Genomic DNA, 26204 nt, shown 5'->3' with positions numbered 1-26204 from the left:
AAACAAAGAAGTGTTCTACAAAGAACAAAGAGATAAACTCAAATAAAAGGGGAAAAAGCTTGTGTTATTTCGTGGCTCTTAGGCCCTATATATAGGATTACAAGTTGTAGAAATCCAAAGAAGAATGTGCTAAAAACAAGACATGGAAACTAGAAATGAAGACTTTGACTAAAGACCGAAATTAATGATTTTTGTTGAATTCTTTTTCCCATGCACGACCAAGACTTCCTTGCTGACTCCCTCTTGGCATTCTTGATGAGAATGGGCTTGAAATGGACTGAGGAAAGGTCTGGTCGAATTTGGTGTAAAACCGACCCAAATTGAATTTGTTATGAATTTTTCTTTGGGCTGAAAAATGCTCATTTCGCCCAGCAACTAAACCAGCTCCATCTTCAGTGTCACTTAGCTCATTCAGCTCCAAGCTAGTATCACTTAGCTCACTCAGCTCATCTAGCTCATCTACTATCACTTCAGCTGGTTTCAGCTCAAGCATACTCTCTTCAGCTGGTTCCAGCTCGTCCTCAGTCTCATCAGCTGGTTTTAGATCAGTATCCTCACCATTAATCCATCCTGGTTTGTCTTTTGTTGAAGAATCATCTGGCTCAGCCATGGTCGCATCATCCTGGCCCGGGTCTATGATCCGAGGCGCATCATTCCCTCCCTCTTGAAAAGGATTTGACCTCAAATCCATTTTACCTGTATCAAAAGGAAATGAATCAGACAAAAAGAATTTAAAAATCATGTAAAATTTAGTGAAGGAAAATTTTGGAAAGAAACTTCCTTGGAGTTTTGAAGTTGGTTTCCTCGAGTACATGCATCTCCAAGTCTTAAACTGATAAGCACAATCTCTGCTTCTGTTCCTGACACCTCTTGGAGACTGATCCTGTTTATCCTGGACACTCAAAACAAACATTAAAATACCAGGATCATATGTACAAGACAAGTACTTGTTCAGATCATAAACCACAGTTTCTTTCCCTAGAACATGTAGCACACGTTTCAGATCATCATGAAGCCTATCAAAGTAAGTCTTGTACACCAGAATGGTGTCAGGGCACGTGATAGCACAGTTTCTAAAGAACAAATTCAAATCATGCGCAAGTTTCTCAGATTTAGAACACAAAAGATTAAGTTCAAATTGAGAATTTCTTATCCAAGGCTCAGCATGTTTATCAAAGAAGGTGTTGTAAATCAGAATGTTTTCGAGGCATGAACTACCATAGAACATTTCCAAAACGTGCCTAACTTGATCAGATTCAGAACACAAAAGTTTTAGTTCAAGATCAGATTCAGAATAAGAATGGACAGGTTTCAAAACAGAATCACCACAAAAATCTGTTTCAGCTTTATGTGAATTCTGTTCCAGCAATGTGCTAACCATAAAATCTTCCAAAGCATATGAGGATGCAAACAAAATTCCAATGATCAGTTCATGTCCATAAGATCTCAGACTAAAGCTATTTTCTTTGAAGACAAATGAATCAAACGATTTTCTAGAGCAGAAAACTAGTTGTTGCAAATCAAGCTCAGATGACTTTTCAAGATGATCAAGACCAGAAAGTTTTATGTCATTGGAACTGACTTTATCAAACAGATCAGGCAGAAAATTAATCAAATCAAGTTTCTCACAGTGCTCTTGAATGTATGTGGTCAAAGGCGTAGGAGTTGTGCCGGGATCAAAGCAAAGTTGGTTCTCCATGATGATGGATGTTATGCTTGGTGCTTCCGCTTCAAAGGTTGGACCAGGTTCGCCTTCCTCATCAAATATGGGACCTAGATCATCGTCCATGGGTCTCCTGGTGCCAAGAAGCAGTCCTTGATGTGAGTAGTCGAATGGTTCTTCCTTAAAATCCTGTGAAAATAGAACAAGACTACTCGGATGCTCCGGTTCAAAACAGGTTAGTCCATTAGTCTCTTCATCATCAAACATAAAATCAGATTTTGGAGATGGAAGATCACATTCATCCTCACAAATGATCAAACTTTCAATCATCTCTACATCATACTCATCAAAAATTGGTAAAGAATCTGAAAAATCTTTTTGATCTTCAAGGTTGTTTTCAGATTTACCTTTGGGTTTTTCATTGATGAATAAGGAAGGCTTAGCTACAGATGCACGTGTGGTTGTGCTCTTCTTTTGGATCTTGCTGACGTCCTTGAGGGCTTTCACCACACCCTCCACAAGGTTGTCACAAAACTCCCAGACTTCAAACTGACTGAAAAGCCTTCTTTGATCAGCTTCAAACATCTTAACCTGAAAGTTCTCAACACAAAAGGTTAACAGATAAAAATAATCCTCACACTCTCAAGTGTTTGATCTCACCCACACAAGTGTTTCTCTCAGATTTTATGGTCACTCAAGAGTCTCCTCTCAAAGTTCTAAGAGAACAAATCAAATAACCCAATGGATTTCTCCAAGCAAGCAAGAGATGAACACAAGATAGAAAGATAAAGAGAATTGTTTCGAAATCCGTATTAACCACTCCAAGGCTGGATTTCTCCTCAGCCAGCAGGATTTCTCTTCCACCACCTAGCCAAATAAATCAAACTTTTTTTTTTCTTTTCTCTTTTTTTTTTGATAGATCTTTTTTTTTTTTTTCTTTTCTTTTCTCTTTTTTTTTTTATAGAAGAATGGCGATAGGTAAGGTAGTGGCCCGGATTTGAGATAGAAAGATGAAGAAGAAGTGTTTAGAAATGAAAGATGAGAAAGATGGATAGATAGTACCGGTTGAGTGGCTCTGATACCAAGTTGATACGCCCAAAACGGGAAGGATGGCTTTGGCAGGGTGTTGGATATGATCCGAGAAGGCAAACGGCACTTCTGGAACTGAGATGGATTGAAAGGATCGTCAAGAGATGCGGAATGGCTCTTGATATACCCAAGATCTAAGGCTAACCACCTAAGAAACGATGAAGGTGTGTTGGCTAACCACCAAACGACACAAAAGATGATTGGCTGACCACCAAATCAACAAGCCGGTTCAAACCGATGAACTAGCTAAGAACTCTCTCTCTCACTCAGAGAAAAGAAGAATCGAAAATAAACAACTAAAATGAACTGCTTTTATTCATCAAAGGGACTACATATTTATAGTGTTTTGTAGTCAAAGACAATAAATAGAAATGTAGGAAAACAATGCATAGAAAATATAAATTTGACTAGATCTAGTCAAGGCACGGAAAATGGAGAAGACTAGATCTGGTCAAGACACGGAAAATGGAGAAGACTAGATCTGGTCAAGGCACGGAAAATGGAGAAGACTAGATCTGGTCAAGGCACGGAAAATGGAGAAGACTAGTCAAGATGTCCAGGTTCATCCGAACCAGATGGATGCACGGGGTAAAGATAAGGACGCTTGCGGGACTGTCCGGATGGTCCGCCAGATAAGAATGCATGTCCGTCTTTGGTTTCTTCACGACCCAAGCTAAGTCTGGCTCGACCGTGGGTTTTAGAATGTCGAGTTGGTTGGGGAAGACGGGCTGTGGTTCGGTCGGTTAGGTCGTCTGGACGTGGTTCCAGCCGAAGCTCCAATCGGGACGCACGCGGAACGGCTTGGTCAGTCTGATCGGTACGGTCGGATGAACGAACCTCGGTCAAATTGTTCAGAACGTCCTGATCTCCATGCTGGTTGGCTCCAATGGACTGATCCACGAACCAGGGCACATCATTCCCTTCCTCTTCAAAAAGATTTGTCCTCAAATCTGAAACATTAAAAGGAAAAGGATTATAAGCAAAAGAACCATAATCAGCACAATGCTCACCTTGAGTTTGGTCCGGTATTTGAATTGGCAAAGGCTCTTCCTTTTCTGGCTCGGTTTCAAGGTTCTCATTCTCCAAAGTCACCAACGGTTTTTGCTTTTGACACTTGTTAGCATAATGACCGATCCTATGGCATTTGAAGCACCTGGTGGAATGAGCTTTGCTTGTGGGTTTCACAGCTTTGCTTTTATCAAAAGAAATCTCATTAGTTTTCAAATCAGAATTTGAAAGATAAGAAGACTTACATTGCTGTTTTGGTGCCGAAGAAGTGTTGGTGTTTCCCTTCTTTTTGAGCTGTCGGATAGCATGAATTGCCTTATGCAACATCTTCTCCAAACTAGCATAAGTTTGAAGCTCGTTTTGATCAAGCACTACACGGTTGCTTCTCTTGGCTTTGGTGAAGGGACGATCACCACTTCTGACCCACTTCTCATCATTGGACCTGTTTTGTCTCTTCCTTTGTTTCTGCACAAAATCAAATTCGTTAGAAGCAAACTGTCTCTTGTCAAAAATCAATTGCTTCTTTTCAACAACAGTTTTAAAAGGAAAGTAGACATCATCTTGTAGTGGTTTTGATTTTTTGAGAAGTCCAAACATCCTGAAACACTTAACAAAGTTAGCAAATAAAAATCCTCACACTCTCAAAGTGTTTAGCTCACGATTTTTAGATGGTCACTTAGAGTTCTTTCACTGGTTCAAAGGATGATAGGCAGTCAAAATTCAGCAATCAAAACCCAAAACAAACTTTTGTGAGAAAAAGAAAAGAGAAGGTAAGATGAAGAGATTTTTGATATGGATCCGCCTTAACTGTCCTAAGGCTGGATTTCTCTTCAGCCAGCAGGGTTTCTCTTCCACCACTCCCCCTGGATTTCTCTTCAGAAGTGATTCACGCCAAAACTTTTTTTTTTTTTTTTATCGATTTTTTTTTTTTTTTTTTATAATAGGCGATCACAAGGGAGTAAAGGAACAGCCCGGATCCAAGAAATAAGAAAAGAAAAAAAACGTGGAGAGATGAGAAGATGAAAGATGAAAGAAAACAAACCAGCCAAAGTGGCTCTGATACCACTTGATACGCCCTAAAATAGGGAAGGATCACTCGACCGGACTAAAGGGATATGAACTCGCCAAAAGGGAGAACTGATGGATTGAACGGTGACACAATGGGTTGCGGATGGCCCAATGATACTACCAGACTTCAGTTGGTGCTTGATATGACTCACAAGTCCACCAAAAGAAGGATTTCTAAACGTTGCCTGATATGACGCACAGGTCCAACGAATTAGAGGCTGTTTACTCGGAGATAACCTCACCAAGAAACAAAGAAGTGTTCTACAAAGAACAAAGAGATAAACTCAAATAAAAGGGGAAAAAGCTTGTGTTATTTCGTGGCTCTTAGGCCCTATATATAGGATTACAAGTTGTAGAAATCCAAAGAAGAATGTGCTAAAAACAAGACATGGAAACTAGAAATGAAGACTTTGACTAAAGACCGAAATTAATGATTTTTGTTGAATTCTTTTTCCCATGCACGACCAAGACTTCCTTGCTGACTCCCTCTTGGCATTCTTGATGAGAATGGGCTTGAAATGGACTGAGGAAAGGTCTGGTCGAATTTGGTGTAAAACCGACCCAAATTGAATTTGTTATGAATTTTTCTTTGGGCTGAAAAATGCTCATTTCGCCCAGCAACTAAACCAGCTCCATCTTCAGTGTCACTTAGCTCATTCAGCTCCAAGCTAGTATCACTTAGCTCACTCAGCTCATCTAGCTCATCTACTATCACTTCAGCTGGTTTCAGCTCAAGCATACTCTCTTCAGCTGGTTCCAGCTCGTCCTCAGTCTCATCAGCTGGTTTTAGATCAGTATCCTCACCATTAATCCATCCTGGTTTGTCTTTTGTTGAAGAATCATCTGGCTCAGCCATGGTCGCATCATCCTGGCCCGGGTCTATGATCCGAGGCGCATCAGACAAGAAAGTAGGAATCCATGTTCAATGGCTCCAACTCTTTCAGTACAAAGGTATCAGAGTTCTTTGTTTCCATCAGAAAAATTATATCAGGGGAATTTTTTTTATTCAGTGTGATGAGTCTCTGGACTGTTGTGGGATTCCCAAGCCCACAGCAGTTCCAGCTCAGAATCCCTAAGGAAGCGGACGTCTTTGTGCAGGAAAATCCTGTTGGTTTCCTGCTGGCGAGTGCTCCCTCGGAGGTGGAGAAGGTCCCGGATTAGAGGGTTGGGATTGAGGTCCCGAGATGTCAGCGGGGGCATCAACGGTGATGGTAGCTCCTCTGGGTGTGGAGACTCTCCCTCTGAGTGCTCGAGGAGTAGAAGAGGCAGCTGGTGAGCTTTGAAGGGTCAGAAGATTACGCTTCCTAGAACTAGCTCCCGCTAGAGCTTTTTGAGCTCCACTGGCTTGGCTCCTTGAAGTTTTTGACGTTTTAGACGTTTTAGCTATCTTAGATGTCCCCGTGGGACGACCTCTCTTCCTTGCTGGAGGAGGGAGCGTGGAGGTGCTTGCTGGTAAAGGGGGAGCTTGTACAATAGTGTTCTCCCGTTGAGTGTCGTGTTCCGTAGAAGAGCTGCCACACAAGACATTATGATAGTTCACAGTTGCAGCTTCGATAATGGACGCAGCTGTTTTCTCCATTAGGCCTTCCGTTTCACTTTGTAGAATCCGCTGCTGTCTCGCTGCTCTTTCCACCGGATCAGCACAACTGGCATATTGGATTGTAACCTCCTGCAGTTCATTCAGAACTTCCTCAGTAGTTGGAATTGTGGGGAGAGCTGGGAAATCGGAGGTGGCTAAATTACGTTCCAGGGGAGGTCTCAGCCTGGAGTTGTTATCAGTGGGTGTAAGCAAAGTTACAGGGCCCTTGCTCCGGTCCGGAGTTGAGTGAAGAGGCTGTTTACGTTTTTCACGCCATTGCAGTTGCTGCGAGGGTCGCGGGGATCGCGGGGAGCGTCTCGCTTGATGGCGGAGTGGGGCGTCTCCTGAGCCATAGTCAGTGTGCGCTAGCTGACTTTGGGGCCTCGACGGAGCATATGAGTCTCGGTTGGGCACCTCTCCCTGAGGGCTGGCATCTTGAGCTAGAGGAGTTAATTTGTTGCATAGAGGTTGGCCTCGTGGTTGTGCAGGCTTGATTCTTTCGCCAAACGGTCTTCCATATCTATCAACGCACTGGCTGAAATTTTTTTCTCTTGGAGGGAGCTTCAACGGAGACGTGTGGTGATAACCCCTTGGCTCTAACTGACGGCTGTTAGGTTCATTCAGAGAGCGTGTAGCAGGGGCTCTTTGTGGCGAGGTGTTGCGTGTGTGGCATTTAGAGGCCAAGTGAGATAGACTAAAGCACACAGAGCAGTGAAGTTCTAGGTTCTCGTATTCTAAGGCTACCACTAGTTCTTGGCCTGGAGCAAACTCTATCAGGGCTTCTTTAACTAAAGGTTCAAGCGCATTAACCGACAACCTGATCTTTGCAGAGGATTTTGTAATGGCGTAGTCTTCCAGGGTTCCCAGCTCAAATGCAATGTTATACATCATTTGTTCATGCCAATAGTGGAGTGGGAGGCCTTCCAGACGAATCCAGAACGAGATCTGAGAGGGGAAGCTCAGAGAGATAACTGGCTCCCATCTTTGTAGAACGAGCATCCAGTGGCAGAAGTGATATGGTCTGTTAGCTAAAACCCCTTTTAGGTCTTCTTCTAGTTCAAATCTGAACTGAAAACAGTTCCTTCCTAGGCCAGATCCGGAGACTCTACCCCGCAAGATCCATTTCCTTGGGAGCACTGAGATAAGTGCTTCTACACACTGCTCAGCTGGGTTCATTACGCGCCCTATCAGAGTGAGGGAGTTTTCCTTGACAAGAGCGGATGTATCAAGCTCGGGGGCGTTGATACGTTTGCGAGGTAGCTCTTGGGAGGAACGTCGAGAGGAGGTTGTGCTGTAGGTCGTCATGGTCAAGGTGGTTGTGCGTTCGAGTTCGTGTAAATGCAGAGAGTTGAGTAGACGTAGACAGGGGAAGCGGAGGATGCGTTGAGGACTCGATTCAGAGGAGTGACCGTCGACTCTGGAATCGATCCGGTAGACCGGAGGTGTAGAAACCCGTTAAAAAAAAAAAAAAAAAAAAAAAAAAAGAGAATGGTCGAGTTTGTTTGTGGTGGTCGAGTCGCGGGTGATAAGGATCGATCGAGAAGCTTTAAAGTACGAGGTGGGAGAAGAAGTGATCGTGGGTGAACTATGAGTCGAATAAGTTGCTCGACCATAGTTAGAAGATGTCTTAGATTGATCAGACGGACGTTTTGGAAGCATAACAATTTTGGAAGCACAACGGTTTAGAAGCTCGACGTTTTTGAAGACCGACGTTTCTTCATCACGAAGTTTTCTCGGAAAATATTCGTATCAGTAAAATATTATTCTGGAGACATAATAAGTTGGAAGCAGGACGGGAATTAAGCAGGACGGGAAGCAAGCACGACGGGATCGAAGCACGACGGGAAAACCCGAAATTGGGCGAAAACCCTAATTTCGGTATTATGGAATTTTTCGAGGAAGCCGGAGGCTCGGGAAATATTTTTACAGGATATCAGAATTCATCTGGAGTCTATTAAAAATATTTAGAGCATCAGCACGGGAGCGGAAAAATATTTGGGATTGATCACGGGTCAGAAATCTGCCGGAAGGGTCAAAAATCGCGTAAACCGACCGAGAAGCTCGAGGTGGCTTGATCTATGGGATCAGGACGTGGTGTCAACCATCTAACAAGCTGAGTGTCTCCAGAAGCTCGAGGTGTCGCCGTGCATGGAAGCTGTACATGCAGCCTGACATGTAGAAGCACAAGGTGGATCGACCAAGCACGAGGTGTCTCCGCGCATGCAAGTGAAGCATGCTGATCGACATGTGTGTACTGGTGTGGCTTCTTGCATTCACTCCAGGCATGCATCCTGACATGTGGGAGGAGTGGTGGCGTCCTGCATGTGTCCTGGACATGCAGCCTGACATGTGGAGCACGAGGTGCCGCCGCGCATTCGTCCGGAGCCATGCGAAGCGACACACGGGCTGCCACCAACTTCAATCTGATTCGCTGCTGTATCCTATATAAAGACCACGACCCCTTCTCATTTCATTCATCCAGACCTTTCAAAAGCAAGTTAAAAAAGTGGGTTAGAGAGAGAGAAAGAAGTAGAAAAAGAAAGCAAGTGATTCCGAGCTATTTCGAGAGTTTTAGAGAGTTTTCGAGGTCAGTTCTCTACTGATTTCGAGTCAGAGCCTAGGGACGGTTCTGTCCAACTGAATTCGTCCAGGCCACTCAGTTCCTTTGATGATCAAGTGGAAATGCTGTCTGGAGTTAGTTCAGTTCTACGGGTTCAGATCAGTCGAAGTTCTGCTCGATACTCCGCCGGGAAGTCCGAAGAACTGTCCAGAAGCTAAAGGAGGTTCTGTCCAGATCAGCCTGTCGAGGCCTATCAGTTTCTTCATGGTGAAGCCGAGGTTCTGTCCAAGTCGAGATCAGTCCAGTCCAGTCAAGACGTTCATCTCGGGTTTTGGCCAAGTCCTCTCCGATCAACCAGCTACTTCTGGCCTAGAACACTGTGAGTTGGTTTTGTTTGAGTTCCACTTGGAACTTAGGGAAGATCGAGTATTCATATACAGTAGAATGCTCACACTGTTGCATGGTAGTCCTTAGGGTTATTTATTAAACCGGACTCAGTTTAGCACGGGCTAGCTGAGATGAAATGGAATTAAGACTGAGATAATAACCTCACTAGGACTAAGATGCATCATGATTTATATTCTTGCGTGTTGATATGGTTGATTGCAGGTTCCCGTTATCTTTAAAGATAGTGTCGTAGCATGAGGCCGAACTATCTGGGTAACGGTTTGATTGAGTAGATTTAATTAAATGCTTGCTCGTTTAATTAATCTTGTTGATTGAGGTTAGTCATCTCTTGGTAAGGGAGTGACTAAATGGTTGAGTTGTTTAGTGATAAAGTTGTTGTTTTGGGATCTTGGCCATATAGGCCGATCTCCTGGTTGTGATGTTAATACTACGGGTCCTATGCCATATAGACTGGACTACGAGTATTGGTTGATATTGTCGTAGACTCCTATACGTTGTTTAGTTTTGGGTTGGAGTCTTGTCCCTTAGGTCTTTCCTAGGGATAATTGTGTCGAGTGTGTGTTATGCCGACAGCAGGTGCGAAACCCGCCCATGCTAGGTATGTTTTGGGGTGGACTAGTGTTTCCTCGCCCTCGTATTCAGCGGGTTCAAGGAAACCCCTTATTCGCTGGATCGGGAAGACTCAGATAGACGAGATCATGGCCTATGGCTGAGTGATTACACGACGGTGTAATGTGGCAGTGACCCGAAGGACTGTGGGCTGTCGCGCGGTGACCCGAAGGACTGTGGGCCGCGGTCGGTTGAAATTTCCTTCTTCTGGCCTCTGTGGTAGGGGGATAGGATATTGACGATAGAGAGGATGAACACGAAGTCACCAGGGCCCAGGTTAGAGTGTTGTGTTAGTGTGTCGTAGAGGGTTATGGAACCCTCGAGTTAATGTAGCACCGATATACGGTGTTACGAGTAAGATCGAGTCATTGGTAGTTACTATCTTATTATTGTTGTGGTTGTGGTTGTTGATTGATTTGTTTGCAGGTTCTGACATTAAGTCCTAAGTCTGGTTTAGGTACCGGATTAGGCTTGGTGTGTATTTTGTTAGTGTAGGCCTGACGTTGGCCTGTATGTGTTTGAGGGATTGCTTGTGAAGGGTGGTGGATATTAAAGCTATGCGGTATCATTGGTTGGCCGATCATGTTCTTGTTTGATTGTTGGTCGACCGGCTCATGATACTTGTATAGTCTAAGTGTCTAACACTACATGAGTACTGAACTCAGGCGTATATATGGTTAACTAGGGATTGGTTGTTGACTTGTTTTAATGCAGGTTCCCGTTACTTGGAAGTTGGATTATGGCAGGAGGCCAAGTCTAACTTAGTAACTGTTTGCTTAGCCTTAGCTTATATTGCATGCTAAGGGCTAGATTGATTGTTATTTTGGGTTATCTGGGTTAGAGTCTAGGTTGCGGGTAGAGGCCGCCAGCTCACTGAGAAATACTAGATTACTCATCCAACTCCGTTGTCTTTTTTGCAGGTCGCTTTAGGTAAGGATGATTGGATAGCATGGTGCTGGACGTTAGGACCGCCGGTGTATATTTTCATGCCTTTTGTAAACGGTATTGTGAATTGTGTTATGTTGACTCGATTTGGCATTAGGCCGGGCCCAGTCTTGAATTATTCAATGTATGAATATTTTCTTGAATCAATAAAAGTAATTGTTTTATATGCGCTTCATGAGTACTCTGATATTTGACTAGTCCGGTCTAACACAACGTTAGGTCGTGGTACGGGTTGAAAAGCCTTAGGCCTCGATCTAACGGAAAACGCTAACTCTAGGTACAGGTTGCAAAGCCTTGTGCCTTGACGCAGCGGGACGTGTTAGTGGACGAACTGGTCGAGGTTGTGGAGTAAATTTTGTGACTCTGGCCGGATCGTCCCTAACCCGTCACGTAGCGCTTCCGGACCATGGTGTTGGGTTGGACGGTCAGTCATGTTCTTGTTTGATTGTTGGCTGGCCGGTTGGCCTTTCATCTCCAACCCTTGGTGTGGGTCGTCCGTCGGTCATGTTCTTGTTTGATTGTTGGCCGGTGGGTTGACCTATGCCTAAGACGGTTCGGGGGTGTTACAGGAGGGACCGGCGGGAGTTACCCCAAGGTGGTTTTAATTGTTTAAAACCGTGAAACTGTTGGGTAAAAGGAAAAACTTTCATTTTTGGAAAGTAGAAACAAGGTGGGTGAGAGATGTCAGGGGGTAAAATTCAAAAGAGAGGTTCACTTTATAAAGAACCTAAAAAAGAGTATATACTACTGTCTCTATTATTATATAATAATAATAATAAATGGACGGTGATAAAAAAGTCTAAATCCCTAATCTCGCAATCGCAGAGCTTCTCGCCTCTCGTCTTCTCCAGCGTCCGATCAATCTTCTCTTTCTCCTCCGATCACCCCCTCACTCTCTCCCGCCTTTTTCAAATCATCATCACCACCCTCGCGCTCGCTCTCGCTCTCAGGTTCGTTCTTCGATTCTCTCTCACTCAGTTCCCGAATGAATGTTGTTTTAACGCTCTTCGTTGTTAGATGGCGGATTCACAGGCAAAGTCGTCGGGGATGAGTCCCGGAGTAGGAGGCGGTGGAAGCCACGAGAGCGGCGGAGATCAGAGCCCGAGGTCGATGAATGTTCGTGAGCAGGATAGGTTTCTCCCGATCGCTAACATAAGCCGAATCATGAAGAGGGGTTTGCCTGCAAACGGCAAGATTGCTAAAGATGCTAAAGAGACTATGCAGGAATGCGTCTCTGAGTTCATCAGCTTCGTCACCAGCGAGTAATGTCTTTTTTTCTTCCCTTCTTTGAATTGGGATTTAGGGTTTTGAGTCAATATCTGATTTTGTTGGGAGATTGATGGAATATGCTGTTTTATATTCCTTAAATTTTGTTCCTTTCGTTCTTATGAGTTCACTATGTCATGAGGTTGTGTATATTTTGACGAGCAGAGCGAGTGATAAGTGCCAAAGAGAGAAGAGGAAGACTATCAACGGAGATGATTTGCTTTGGGCTATGACCACTTTAGGATTTGAAGAGTACGTTGAACCTCTCAAGTTTTACCTGACGAGATACAGAGAGGTATGTTCCACTTCAGCTTATTCAGTTTCCTAGTTATGTTGAACCAACGATAACTCACTAACTCTATGTTTTTCTTTCTTTCTTTCTATGCTATATGGATTGGACTCTTGCAGATGGAGGTCAGTGGTTCTCATTTTATCACTTACCGCTCTTCTTTTATTTTTCATAATCCGAGGGTCCGGTTATATCTGTGGCTGGGGCATATTGTTGTATGATTGTGTCTCATTAGGATTGTTTCTGCCATTTTGATAGGGTGACAACAAGGGATCAGGAAAAGGCGGGGAATCAAGTGCTAAGAGAGATGGTCAACCAGGCCAAGTAATCTCTCCAGTTGACATTGTTTTTTCTTCTTCTTTTTTTGCATTGCGCTTATGTTTCGCGTGGGCTAATTTAAAATTTTCCCCATCTTTACCTTTCTGAACAGTTTCTGCAGCAGGGCCAGCAAGGCTCTTTCTCACAAGGTCCTTATGGAAACTCTCAAGTAAGTGCTTTCTCTTAGCATAGAGGAGAAATAAGAGTACACACAAGAATTAGAACAGTTAAATGGTATAAAATTTGTTCGGACTTTGTATCCAGAGCTTAAACGACCGTAAATAAGCAAAAGAAAAACTGATTAAACTGTTTTCTTTTTTTGGTGACTGTAGGGTTCGCATATGATGGTTCAAATGCCGAACGCAGAGTAGTAGTAGAACAATATTCATCACAATCAACGGAGAGATTCATCTATTCATGTTCTTGTTTCTGAGAATCTGAGCGATCCACTGTTCATATATTTGAACTGTGGTATCTCTTGTATATGATTGTGTTTTAGTTTGAGAAGAGAGTGTGGTTTGCTCAAAATATGAGAATTGAGAAGCAACTTTTGTTTTCTAACATTTGATCGTTTTTAGTTTCTTAACTTTTGGTCTTAAGAGGCCTTATTTATTTATCCGCAATTGCTTTGCTTTGTTTCACAAAAAGACGATTATTTGTTCTACACTTGCTTGACTTCAGTAGTGTGGTGAAGTCAGTCTACGGGGAATGGAAGGGATATACTGTATATAGTGAAGATGGAATTGGTCGAGGCTTATAAATCTTGGTTAAAGAATTAGAAGGATCCGAGAAATCGTATTGAGTAGACGTTTGCTAAAGTACCTTAACCGGATAAAACCGAACCGATCCAAACCATAAGGATTAGGGAACAACCAACCGCGCTCACTAACTCAAAAACCCTCGATCTCGGGATAGGTGGGAAGAAAAGGAATCACTTGTTCATTCAAATCTCTTATTCTTCTTCTTCTCTCTCAGATCACTGGGGAGCATCTCGATTTGTCTTCTTTAACTCTCTGCTCATGGAAGACAACGAGAACAAGAAAAGCGAGGGCGAGGTCGAGGGCCTTGGTCTGATTGATGTCGCTGCTGAGGACGATAGCCTCCTCTTCTCCTCCTTTCCCAACCCCACCACCTACGAGTTTTCCGGTAAATTAGCGTTTTAATTTTAGGTTTTAGATGGGTTCTGGGTTTTGTTAAACTCTCCGAATCTGCTTTCACTGTAGAGGGTTATTGACTTTCGCTTGATTAGTGCTTGGTAAAGTTTTGGTCTTTGTGGTTAACCCTCTTATTTAATGCTAACATTCAGAGGCAGATGAGGATGAAAAGTGTTTGAACGATGGAAAGGATCGAACTTTCTTGAGGGAGACAGAGTCCTGTGATGAAGAGATACTGGTATCTTCAGTAGAAGAGAAGGAAGACGTGCTTCAACCTCGTGACTCGCCTGAGCCTCAGAAGGTCACCAAGAGTGGGAAGTATAACTTGCGCAAAAGTCTTGCCTGGGACAATGCCTTCTTCACTAGCCAAGGTTAATTGAATTTCGAACCAGCTACCTTTTCGTTTTCACTTTTAAGTGAAATTTGATAATTGGCGTATTGTCTAAATCAGGTGTTTTGGAACCTGAAGAAATATCCAGTATGATGGAAAGCAATCATAAGAGTGAGAGGAATGGTTTGCCGACTATTCAGGAGGATGTTAATAGATCTACGGAATCCATTTCTACATTTCAAAGTGACTGCCCTGTGGAAAACAGTCAGGAGTTTGTTTTGTTTGAAGATGTAAGAGCGTCTATTCAAAGGTCTGCTAAAGCTTCTGATGCTCCTATACCTGGAAAAGATAATGAACTGGGAGCAATCGAAGTAGCAACCAGCCCAAGTAAGTCTTTTTTTTAGTGTTAAAGGATCTAGCATTGCCTGTTTAAGGGGATATATGGCCTTACCAAACATTAGCATGCATCTTTGAGTATAATCAGTTTCTATGGTTTAGCTCGAGCTTTATTTTTTTCTAGTGGCTTTCTACATAGCACTAGGTCTACCTTTTAGTTTTGTGTTTGTGCTCTCTCCACATTAAGGCCTTAACAATTATGATAACAGTTTCTCCACGTCTCTCTTTATGGCTTCTCGGAGAGCTAGTATCTAATGTGAGCTACCTTTAGATTTCAAGTTTTCCATCTACTTTGTGAAGAGTTTATTGCTACAGTGTTTTAATTTGTGTCATTGGATGTTACTTTTTCAAGGTGTTTACACTTATGTTAATTTATGTAAAGTTTTGTTTCCAAGTTAACCATCTTTTGCATACCATGTTTGAAATTCCAGCTTCAAGTACAGTGGAGGTCATTGCCTCTCAGGAGAAGGTAAATCTGCTAACAACTGCGCCTACTAACTTTTCTTGACCTTCCTCCTCTCCTAAGCCTTTCTTTGATTTATTTGCTTCTTAGATGAAACCAAAAGCCAGTTCTAAAAAGCTGAGTATTAGAGCAAACGGATCAGGGAAGGCAACAAAACAGGTATATCATCTTCATTCACTTTCTCAGTTGCATATTAACTACAGTCTGCAGGATTTATAATATTGGTTTCTTCTGTTGGTTAATGAACTCGAACTGTGACAACTGTCTCTGTTAGATTTATCAATTAGGAGCTTGTCATAACTTGTCCTGTTGTACAATTATACAGCCTGTTTCTGCTACAAGAGGTCTCAATACATCCGTTTCCAAGCCTACACCCAACAGAGTCGGCAAAGTCAGGCTCTTGTCAACTACACCAACGTTCAGGGCATCCCTAGATGTTAGCAAAACTAAACTCGAAAAAGATTCCAAATTACCTGCGGGTTAGTCTCAGAACTCTTGTTATCTTAAAGTGTTGTATTACTTGTGTCTGTTTCGTCCATGTTTGATGACTTTGAAGTATATGCAGGTAAAGAGCCTTCGGTTCCTAGAATACCCATTTCACGAAGACCCACATTCCCAAAACCTTCTGTGGTTAAGTCAACTTTGCGTTCTTCAGCTGCCTCAAAGAATGAATTGACATCTTCCTGTTCTTCGCTAGAGAGCTGTGCCAGTGCTGCTTCATCCAGCGCTTCTCACAAATCTTCTCTGAATCAGATAAAGAAGAAGAATGATTCAAGTTCCAGAATAGCAAATAAATCTACATCTAGAGGTATTATGGGGCAGCCAAGAATCCCACCACCCCAGCCAACCAAGAAGACAACCAAGTCCAACCTTTCCTCCGCTGGCTCTATCAGCGACTGTTCATCAGAGTCATCACGAGCTTCTGCAACTAGCCAAACGGCTAAAAGTATCCAGAAAGCCGTCTCTGGTGCAAATGATACTGTGAAGTCTCTCAAGAACTCTAAAGATGCATCTGTTGTTCAAGCTGATGCTAAGGAAGGCACGAAACGAGTTTCAGCCATCAATGGTGGTTTGGCTCCTCCAGGTTCTATGAAACAATCAGGTCTCCGTGTGCCAACACCAAAAATCGGCTTCTTTGATGGAGTAAGTTCCCAAAACCAAATTTGCAACTTTTGGTGCTCCTAGTGATTGGTACCAGCTCTTTAAGTATTGTCTGATCTATTTCTATCTGGAATATGAGTATGTAGCTGATGTCTTCTCTCTCTACCTCTCCTTGGTAAACAGGGAAGACAGGGATCATCTTCATCTGCTGGTAAGAAGGTTGGGAAGTCACCGGCACAAGAGTCGTCGAACTTGAAAACTAAGGCAGCAGCTTCAAGGCTTGTCCCTGCATCGTCTCCGAAACTGCAAAACAAATTGTATTCCAAGAACGATGCAGAGGATCAACTTGAGGGGTGATGGAATCAAGATGATGATGATGCCTTAAAGGATTCAATAGTTCTTTTATATAATGGAGTTGTTTCTCTTATTTTCTTTTAATAGAACTTACCCCTTGAATGTTAGATTCTTATGTAATGTAACCCATCCCTTAAGTAAAAACAGTAATATTATCAGTTGTGCGTTAGAGAACTTAAATTTAACTAGTTTATAAGATATTGTTACTACAAGTGCATTACACAGTACATGGTCTTAACTCAGTATCTCATATTAATCGCCAAGAGAAAATCAGAAAATCTTGTTTTTTTTTTGCTTAATGACACATGGATTAAAAGTTTGAAGTCTCCAAATAAATTCATCCTCAGCCATGCATAGATGTCTGTGTCAATGTGATAAAGTGTATTGGTGGTACACAGAGTGATCCGACAAGACGATATATTCATCATGTATTAGTACAATTCAAAAGGAAAGTAGCATTGCACCAGTCTCAAAGTAGACTACAACTAATGAACTTTATATTCAACATGATGTGTACAACTCTGTTTTTGTTTTCAAAGCTTTTGACTCATTTGACTCCTTTGGTTTATAATAAGTTCTCTCCTTCATAGTCTCTCATATCTCTCTCTCTCTTCTCTCTGGAAATATTATACCCATTTTCGATAGTCTCTCTCTTCCAACGTCCTCCATGGCTGAAAATGAAGATGATGTTGCCCTTTCTCGTTTCTTCAAGGTTTTCCTCTCAGAAACAGCCTCTGAATCAATGGTACATATCTTCTTCTCTCTCATATTTCCTTCTTTCACCACTGTAACAAGTAAAAGTTTTAGACTTTTTAGGTAGCTCTAGTATTAGCTAGAGAGTTATGGCTTAAAGGGAAAAGACTCTTTAGTGGGTTTTGTCGTCATCATGTTTCTTGCATCAAGTAGTAAGATAGAGAACAAGTGAAAGTGATAGAAAGATTCTTGATTTGTTTCTTTGTTAAAATCTTGATTTTTAGTTACAAACAAGTTTCTGATGGTTCACACTTTGATTTATCAGGCCATCCCAATGTCCTTTAATGAGCATCTAGAAGATCCACTTCCACGGAAAGCTAAGCTCCAAGGCACTGGAGGTGGAGTTTGGACTGTGAGCTTCACCGCAATACGTGACTGTGCTTATTTCACATCTGGATGGTCCAAATTTGCAGAGGACCATGAACTCAAGGACGGTGTGTTCTTGACCTTTGTCTATGATGGTCACCCCACGTTTGAAGTGAGTGTCTTCGGTCATAGTCGTTGTAAAGAGACAAGAGCAGTTGTGGAGACAGTGGAGCTTTCTGATTCTGATGATGAAGAAGAAGAAGATTCTTCAGTGGAAGCTGATGGTGAAGTTGAAGAAGTCAGCCAGAGTATCTATCCTGTTGACAGCAACCAGACAGTATCATATGAAGCAGGTGAGAATGTTAATTCTTAGTAATTACTAATTAATACACAAACCAATGCTAAATCATGTCTTTGTCTCAGTTGTTGCAGGGGTTTCGAGCATGGAGGTCACTCTGAAATCCATGCTTTACTACCAACCTCAAGCAGAGGACATATGAGCTGGTAGAGAAATGACATTAGATTCGGTTACTGTCTTAACCTTATGGCTTACTCATGTTTTGTTGGTCTTGTTCTGTACAGTTTATTCCAGCAAATGTGGTTAGAGAACATGCGCTTACGTTTGGAGATAGCATCAAGTACATTGATGCAGAAGGGGTCATGAAAGGGGGAAGAGGGAAATGGTCTGATGATAGGGTTTTCTTCAAAGGATGGAACAGAATTTGTAGGAGGAACAGGCTTAGAGAGGGAGATACAGTTATCTGTGAGATGCTTCATGTCCGGAAGAAGGTTCACTCAATCAAAATCACAGTCACACGTGGTTGAGTCTCTTATCATCAGTTCATCACCATCACCATCATTATCAAGATGCAACATGAGACATACTTAAAAAAAAAGCCACAGAGGCATTACATAATAAGCATTCAAAATACAACAGAAACATCAATAAGCTCATAACAGTCTTGAAACAAACAAACATGACTGTTATGAACTTATTGATGTTTCGTTTGTATTTTGAATGGTTATTATGTAATGCCTTTGTGGCTTTCTTTTAACTATCTTTCCTGTTGTATCTTGCATCCTTATCATGTAATGCATTTGTGAATTTTTAAGTATGTTTCTTATAGTATTTTGAATGTTTATTATGTAATGCATTTGTGATTTTTTAAGTATGTTTCTTATAGTATTTTGAATGCTTAGTGTGTAATGCATTTATGGATTTTAAGATATGTTTCCAGAGGTGAAAAAAACCCAACAAAGCTTGATATAATACTAAGACAATGAAGCAAAAAATGTAGTTTACATCTCTTACACACTAAACATGTAACTCACTTCCTGTGTGTAGCTATGTTCATTGGAGACTTGAAAACATATCTCAAAGTCATCATTAGTTACACTAGAACATTCCAGTGTTGGATGAAATACAAACATCACTAAATAATTTCTACAACATTCCAATGTCGCAAGCTGAGGAGTACTTGATTAACATAAGACTGACTGAAGATACAAACATTATGAGCATAAATACATATATTTTGATTCACAATACAAACCAGCCAGTAAAACGAAAGCAAATGAAAAATGAATACTACCAAACCTTTATTATAAAACATTCAAACAAAAATATTGATCCTATATTGTATATAGTAGCATTGCATTTTTTCACCAGCGATGAAGAGTTGGTACGAGCTCAAGAGGGACTTTCTTGGCGATGTTTAAATCTCCAGCTTCGTCCATGTCAATGTCTTCAATAGCCATCCCATTGGGCAAACTCCAATCAAAGAAATAAAGAAGGTTAAGAAGGCCAAACTCAAGATTAGCCATTCCCAAGGCCATACCAGGACAGCTCCTACGTCCAGCTCCAAACGGCAACAGCTCGAAATGCTGACCTTTGAAGTTGATACTTGTATCTGAAAACCTCTCAGGAATAAATTCTTCAGCTTCAGTCCAGCATTTGGGATCACGTCCTATGGTGTAAGTGTTGATCTTGATCATGCTGTTCTTGGGAATGGTGTAGCCTTGAATCTCTATCTCGGACATTGTTTGTCTCGGGAGCAAGAGAGGAGCAGGTGGATGTAATCTGAATGATTCTTTGATCACCAGCTTCATGTACTCAACTTTCTCTAGATCTTCTTCTGTGATTCTTTCTTTGCTGGATCCTAGTGTTGTTCGTATCTCTTCTTGGAGTTTCTTCATCACTCTCGGATGTCTGATTAGCTCTGTCATTGTCCATATCATAGTGATTACTCCCGCGTTCACTCCCGCCAAAAATACATCCTGAATTAATTAATAACAGAATAATTTACATTTCTATTTTATTAAAATAAAATATTTTTTGAAACTTACTTTCACTTGTGTTATTTTATGATTTTTTCTATTGAAAATTTTAGATTCATTAAGGATAATATTGTCAGATCAATTTTTTAAATCAATAATGAATATATATTAAATATATATATTAACTGTGATAAAATTTTATGTTTATTTTATTTATCTATTTCAAAATAATTAAATAAGTTATTATACAATTTTAAAATTAATTATAAGTTAATTAGCTATTAAATATTAATTTTATAAAATGAAAATAATCAAGTAATTAATTTTAAAATTTTAAAAGCAAAATAATAAGTATCTTCTAATATTTAATATATTCCCTATATAATTATAAAATAATGATGTGCATTCAAACGGAGATAGAATCTAGTTTATTTTTAAATAGAAACAAAAATAAATTGAACAATAAGATAATAAGATGTGTATCTTGCGATTCAAATTATTATATTGAAAAATAAGATGTGTATCTTGCGATTCAAGTTATTATATTGGTACTAAAAAGTTTGTGCACACTCACTGACATGACTCCTCTGAGATGATCGGAAGTGATCTTTAAAGAACCAGTTTTGGTGGGTTTATTAACCATATTCAACATGGCACTGACGAGGTCTGAGTCTTCCTCAGGTTGTGAAACCTTTAAATGATCATCGATCACATGTTGGAAGAGACTAGTAAGTTTGGAAAAGCCTTTGTTCATCCTTGAATGCTGACCAGAAATCCGGTCTAGAAGCCATCCAAGACCCGTGGGGAAGAAGTCAGTGAATGCCAAAGCGCCTGCGTTGCTCTCTAATTCCATCACCATCTCTTCTACTTCCTCCATATCTATGAACTCGCACTCATGGAAGTTATGTCCAAAGGCGAGTCTAAATATGATCCCGGCCGTGAAGGAGAATAGAGCTTTCTTCAAATCAACCAGGGTTTCTGTTTGAGCAGAGTTTGATAATTTCTTGACCAGCAAGTCACTCTCTTCCTCTTTGAGATACTTCAAAACCTTTTGATTTTTGGGACTAAATAGCTCGAGTCCAACAAGCTTTTTAATCTCTCGCCATTCCTCACCATACTGAGTGAACCCAATGTCTTTGAAGTTGTAACTAAACAACTTCAAACCGGCCAACTTAGGTCGGCTACAAGTCTCTAGATCATGAGTCTTGAGGACTTCTTTAGCTGCTTCCTTGGAGGATAACACGACCACAGGGACGACACCGAAACGGAGAAGCATCACGGGTCCATGTTTTAAGGAGAGATTGTGAAGAGATTTGTAAAGCAATTTTCCAAGCTGGTGCAAGTTTCCTACGATGGGAAGCCCTATAGGTCCCGGAGGAAGATTCCTTTTTGAAGGTGAAAACTTTTGAAAGAAGAACAAAGAGAGAAGGAAGAGGAAACTTAGTAATAAGAAACTCATTTTCTTGTTTATGTTTTTATCTCTCTTGTTCTCTGTTTTTGGAGTGGAGAGCAATTTGTTCTCAAATAGGCAAATATTTAAACCAATACATGTGGTTAGGTTTTTCCACAAAACCAAAGTTTTTTTCAATTATGTTAGAAACTTTTGATTTAAACAACTCTCTGGAGGCATATCTTGTTGATGTATGGATGGAGAAGTATAAGTCCCGTAAAACACAGTTTAGTTATAAAGACCTCTCTTTGACCAAACAAACAACATAACGTTGCGATAGAAAAAGAAAACATTATTGCGGAAGTCGGAACTGATCGATATGTGTGTAACCACCAAAAAACATGTTGTAGATCATCAAATTTCTAATTCTTTTTTTTTTTTGGTGCAACTAAAGTTTCTAAAGTATAATTGAAACCACTAGAAAACCCCTTCAAACTTATTAGCTTTAATTATCCATATTCTTACTAGTTTTATTTTGTTCCTTCTACCAAATCACGTAAAGCCTTTTTAAAATATTATTTACGAAGTTTCAGTTTAAGAATATCTCTCCAAGTTCTTAAAATAGCAGAATACAAATAACTATTTTCCCATTTTAGTGATTTAATTGTGTGTAAAGCATTATTCTTTAAATTCTTCGTTTTTTGTAAATTAACAAAAAACAGATATAATTTTAAAAATTTACTATTCCGATCCTTCCATTTTAAATTAGGTATTATTGTAAAGTATTTTTTTTTTACGGTTTTAATGCAGTTTTGTATTAATTTATCTGTTTTATCTACGATTAAATTTTATAAAATAATAAATAATATAGAATTCTAATATATAATTAAATAAGAAAATAACTGAATATTTTATTATTTTAAATTTGTGTGGAAAAACTCAAACGATATCTGATTTGAAATGGAGTGAGTATTTATGTATTAAAACATTTTGGGTCCAAGTACCATAATTAATACTTCGGTTCAATCTTTGAAGAACATTATAGAAGTTTTGACTCCACAGTTTTGGTATTTGGTAGTGTATTTTACAAGTAACTAAAAGAAGACTTCATACTTTTGAAAACCATTTTTTTATAAATTCGTTGTGAGTTGTGTGACTAAGTTATACTTTAGTAAGCCTTTTTTCTTCTTAAATCTTGCGGAAGCAATTACTTTAATGTCGTGTCAACTTCTTTTTTGTTTGTCAACGATGCCTATATCAGCATAACACATTCAAAAGACCATCTCAATAACAGAAAATGAAGGATAAAACTTTAGATTAACATATGTATTAATTGTAGACATTATTAAAACATTATTGGTAAAATACCGATCACAAGACATGATAATGATAAGCTTAAAACAATTTTAGATAAAACAAAGCCACACCAATAGTATTTAGACAAATATGTAAAAATATGTATCTTATTAAAATGATAACATTCTCTTCACCAGCGATGACGAATTGGAACGAGCTCTAAAGGAACTTTCTTGGCGATGACGAAAGCTCCATCTTCTTCCATATCAATATCTTTAATGGTCATTCCCTCGGGAAAACTCCAGTCAAAGAAGTAAAGAAGGTTAAGAAGGCCAAGCTCAACGATTGTGATCCCTGTGCCCATCCCAGGACAGATCCTACGTCCGGCTCCAAACGGCAATAACTCAAAATGCTTACCTTTATATTCGATAGGGTTATCGACAAACCTCTCGGGGATGAACTCATCGGGTTTGGTCCAGTATTTGGGATCACGTCCTATCGCGTAAGTGTTGATTTGGATCATTGTGTTCTTGGGAATGTTGTAGCCTTGAATCTTGACGTCGGACATTGTTAGTCTTGGCAGCAAGAGAGGAGCAGGTGGGTGTAACCTGAATGTTTCCTCGATCACTAGCTTCAGGTACTCAGCTTTCTCTAGATCTTCTTCTGTGATTTTCTCTTTGTTAGGTCCGAGTGTTGTTCTAATCTCTTCTTGTAGTTTCTTCATCACTCTAGGATGTCTGCTTAGTTCTGTCATCGCCCATATCATCGTGATGGCTCCAGCGTTGACTCCAGCCAAAAATACATCCTACTCCAATGATATACAAATCATTTCAATGGTTTTGTATTTTTAATAGGATATCAAAATTTAATTAGGGAGCATAAATGTGAACCAAGTCAAAAAAAATTCTAGACATATTCAAAGCCGGCGGATCTTATATTTTGAAACCATAAACATTTACTAAAATCTTAAATGATAAAATATTTTCATAATTTGGAAAAAAATCTGAATGTATATAACTTCTAAAATATTTGAGAACCAAAACAAATGTTTCAAGAGACAGTGTCAGATCCGGTCCTTGACCTATTATCAGAAACAAGATAATTGTTCATATATTAAGTTACGTGCCTTCCAAGCTATAATTTTATTACAAAAATCAATAATTTAGTAATATTTTTCTAAATAGTTATTTTTCCATTCATATGTATGTCCAAGTCAACCATGATTGAAATTTAAGTATGAGAACCCTAACCTCAAAATAAAACGTTCATACTTAAAAATTATTAGTACTCACCGACATGACTCCTTTGAGATGGTCATCAGTGACTTTGAAAGAATCGCCTTTAGTGGGTTTACTGATCATATCCAACATGACGCTGATGATGTCCGAGTGATCTTGGGGCTGTCCATTCTTCAAGTGATCATCGATCACATACTGAAAGAAGTTGGTGAGTTTGGCAAATGCTTTCTTCACCTTAGAATGCTGCCCAGAGAGCCGGTCTATGATCCATCCCGCAGGGAAGAAGTCAGCGAAAGCCAAGGAGCCGAGGCTGGTCTCAGACTCTAGCACCAACTCTTCCACTCTCTCCATGTCCACGAACTCACACTCGTGGAAGTTTTGCCCAAAAGCAAGTCTACAAATGATGCTGGCCGTGAAGGAGAATATTACTTTCCTCAAGTTAACCGATGATGAGTTTTGTGTCTCATCAACAGCTTTTGATACTTTCTTGACCAACATTTCACTCTCTTCCTCTCTAATATATCTGAATGACTTGAGTTTCTTCTGGCTAAAAAGCTCGAGCACCGCGATTTTCCTCATCTCTCTCCATGTCTCACCAAAAGGAGCGAAACCAATGTCTTTAAAGTTGTAAGTAAACAACCCGGTGCCTACTGTTTTAGGTCGGCTACAAGTCTCGAGATCATGAGTCTTGAGCACTTCCTCAGCTCCTTCTTTGGAAGAGACAACGACCACAGGGACTACCCCAAACCGGAGAGACATAACCGGTCCATGTTCCTGGGAGATTTTATGAAGAGATTTGTGAAGAAATCTTCCAAGTTGGTGCAAGTTTCCGATGATTGGAAGACCCTTCGGTCCTGGAGGCAGCTTCCCTTTGGATGATGAAAGCTTGTTAAAGAAGAGTAAAGAGAGAGGGAAGAATAAGAGGAAACAAAGGAAGATAGACATTTTTTATTGGTGGCTAACTTTCTTCTGGTTTGTGTTTGAAGTGAGGAGTAACTAATGAGTTCTCAAAGACAATATATAGAGCCACAGAGGCAATTCATGTGATTGGATTTTTGACTAATTCAAAGTTTCTAAAGTAAATTATTTTTCCTCTTTTTATGTCAACAATAAACTGTTTATTATATTGAAGTTTGTTTTAAGTGTATCCTATCTTGTAATAGGTATATTTCATGTTCTGAATGCTTATTTAAAGGTATTAAAAATTGTGTTAGTCCAAATGTAGTATATTTCAATTTTTATTGAAATGTTACTTTGAGTAAAAACCCACTTAAATTGACATAACGTTGTTAACAAGAAGGTTTCACTCTGTTATACTTTTAAGTGAAAAGGTGTTTTCAATCAAGTAACCTCTCTTGCAACACATATGTTTGGTTAAGGCTGGGACTTCGGGTATTCATGTCGGTTCCGAATAAGACTTCGGGTATTCATCATATTAAAAATACAAAACAATGAAATGATTTTTATATCATTGGAGTAGGATGTGTTCTTGGCTGGAGTAAACGCCGGAACCATCACGAGTTCTCAATCGGTTTCAAGTAAAAGCCGAAACCAAACCGATATCTATGAATAATCAACATTAATACCTATTGGATAAATAGTTTATGACCGAAATCAAACCGGTCCATTTTGGGTCAGATCCAGTTCGAATTTTCGGTTCCGATTAAATGTCGCAGGCCTATGTTTGGTAAACACAAAATAGTTCTATGTATTTTTTTTTTAGAGAATTCTTACAAGTAAATCTTCAAAACCTCCTAGACCAAAAAGTGCATCGTCAATTATTATGGCTGACTGGCTAAAATCGGAACATGCTACAAATATAAAAACATAATTGTATGAAAGATATGTACAATAAAGATTCTCTGCTAGTGTTATGGTTGTGTATATTACATTACTATTTTGACAGAATGCATATTACTGAGAAGAAGAAAAATACAAGAGGACAAATATCCCCCTTTTGTACAAATCTTTATCTAATAATGTATCCACTCGATGATAACGCGCGCCCTGAATTTTTTTAAAAATATATTGTACTTAAATATTATAAACAATATGCATTTTGTTATTAATAATCATTTTTACATTTGATTAGAGGTGGACATTCGAGTACCATTTGGTTCAGTTCGGTTCGGTTCCTTGTGGGGCTGGTTCAGTTCGGATCTTTGCGGGTCTGGTTTGGGTTTGGGTTCGGATAGCCTATTTAATTTTATTTCAAAAATTAAAGTACATATATACTTTAAAATTTTCAAAATCTAAAAATAAAAATAATACATAACATATATATTTGAATAATGTATGCCAAAATACTTAAACTTAACATAAAAATTGGTTGAGCTTAAATAT

General features: G+C 39.9%; 4 protein-coding genes and 1 pseudogene across 5 annotated transcripts; 3 read left to right on the top strand and 2 right to left on the bottom strand.

Annotated features, from left to right (window-relative positions):
- The first annotated feature begins 11678 nt into the window (after nt 1-11678).
- Nucleotides 11679-13418, top strand: LOC106380033 (nuclear transcription factor Y subunit B-10). 2 transcript variants are annotated; one of them, XM_048764597.1, is made up of 7 exons: nt 11679-11879; nt 11947-12191; nt 12361-12490; nt 12604-12609; nt 12743-12808; nt 12915-12971; nt 13135-13418. In XM_048764597.1, the coding sequence occupies exons 2-7, from the start codon at nt 11947-11949 to the stop codon at nt 13171-13173; spliced, it is 543 nt and encodes a 180-aa protein (XP_048620554.1). In that variant the 5' UTR covers nt 11679-11879; the 3' UTR covers nt 13174-13418. The 2 variants fall into 2 exon arrangements, with proteins under 2 accessions (XP_048620554.1, XP_048620555.1); XM_048764598.1 differs by having other exon boundaries at nt 12915-13036.
- Nucleotides 13419-13676: 258 nt separating this feature from the next.
- LOC111208760 lies at nt 13677-16813 on the top strand. The gene is made up of 8 exons (XM_022708184.2): nt 13677-13948; nt 14109-14327; nt 14408-14674; nt 15115-15152; nt 15237-15305; nt 15472-15625; nt 15712-16289; nt 16431-16813. Exons 1-8 carry the CDS (start codon nt 13822-13824, stop codon nt 16602-16604), a joined length of 1626 nt encoding a protein of 541 aa, XP_022563905.1. The 5' UTR covers nt 13677-13821; the 3' UTR covers nt 16605-16813.
- Nucleotides 16814-17040: 227 nt separating this feature from the next.
- On the top strand, nt 17041-18889 carry LOC111209108 (annotated as a pseudogene).
- A 198-nt stretch (nt 18890-19087) lies between these two features.
- LOC111198094 (cytochrome P450 71B8-like) lies at nt 19088-22070 on the bottom strand. The gene is made up of 2 exons (XM_022707653.2): nt 20512-22070; nt 19088-19937 (listed from the first exon to the last, which is right to left on the bottom strand). The coding sequence occupies exons 1-2, from the start codon at nt 21394-21396 to the stop codon at nt 19323-19325; spliced, it is 1500 nt and encodes a 499-aa protein (XP_022563374.1). The 5' UTR covers nt 21397-22070; the 3' UTR covers nt 19088-19322.
- A 177-nt stretch (nt 22071-22247) lies between these two features.
- Nucleotides 22248-25997, bottom strand: LOC111208539 (cytochrome P450 71B5-like). Its single transcript, XM_022707639.2, has 2 exons — nt 23916-25997; nt 22248-23428 (listed from the first exon to the last, which is right to left on the bottom strand). Exons 1-2 carry the CDS (start codon nt 24804-24806, stop codon nt 22814-22816), a joined length of 1506 nt encoding a protein of 501 aa, XP_022563360.1. The 5' UTR covers nt 24807-25997; the 3' UTR covers nt 22248-22813.
- Nucleotides 25998-26204: the final 207 nt, after the last annotated feature.

The sequence above is a fragment of the Brassica napus genome, chromosome C8 (assembly GCF_020379485.1).
Source record: "Brassica napus cultivar Da-Ae chromosome C8, Da-Ae, whole genome shotgun sequence".
Classification (NCBI taxonomy): Eukaryota; Viridiplantae; Streptophyta; class Magnoliopsida; order Brassicales; family Brassicaceae; genus Brassica; species Brassica napus.
This window is presented reverse-complemented; position numbering and strand designations above follow the sequence as displayed.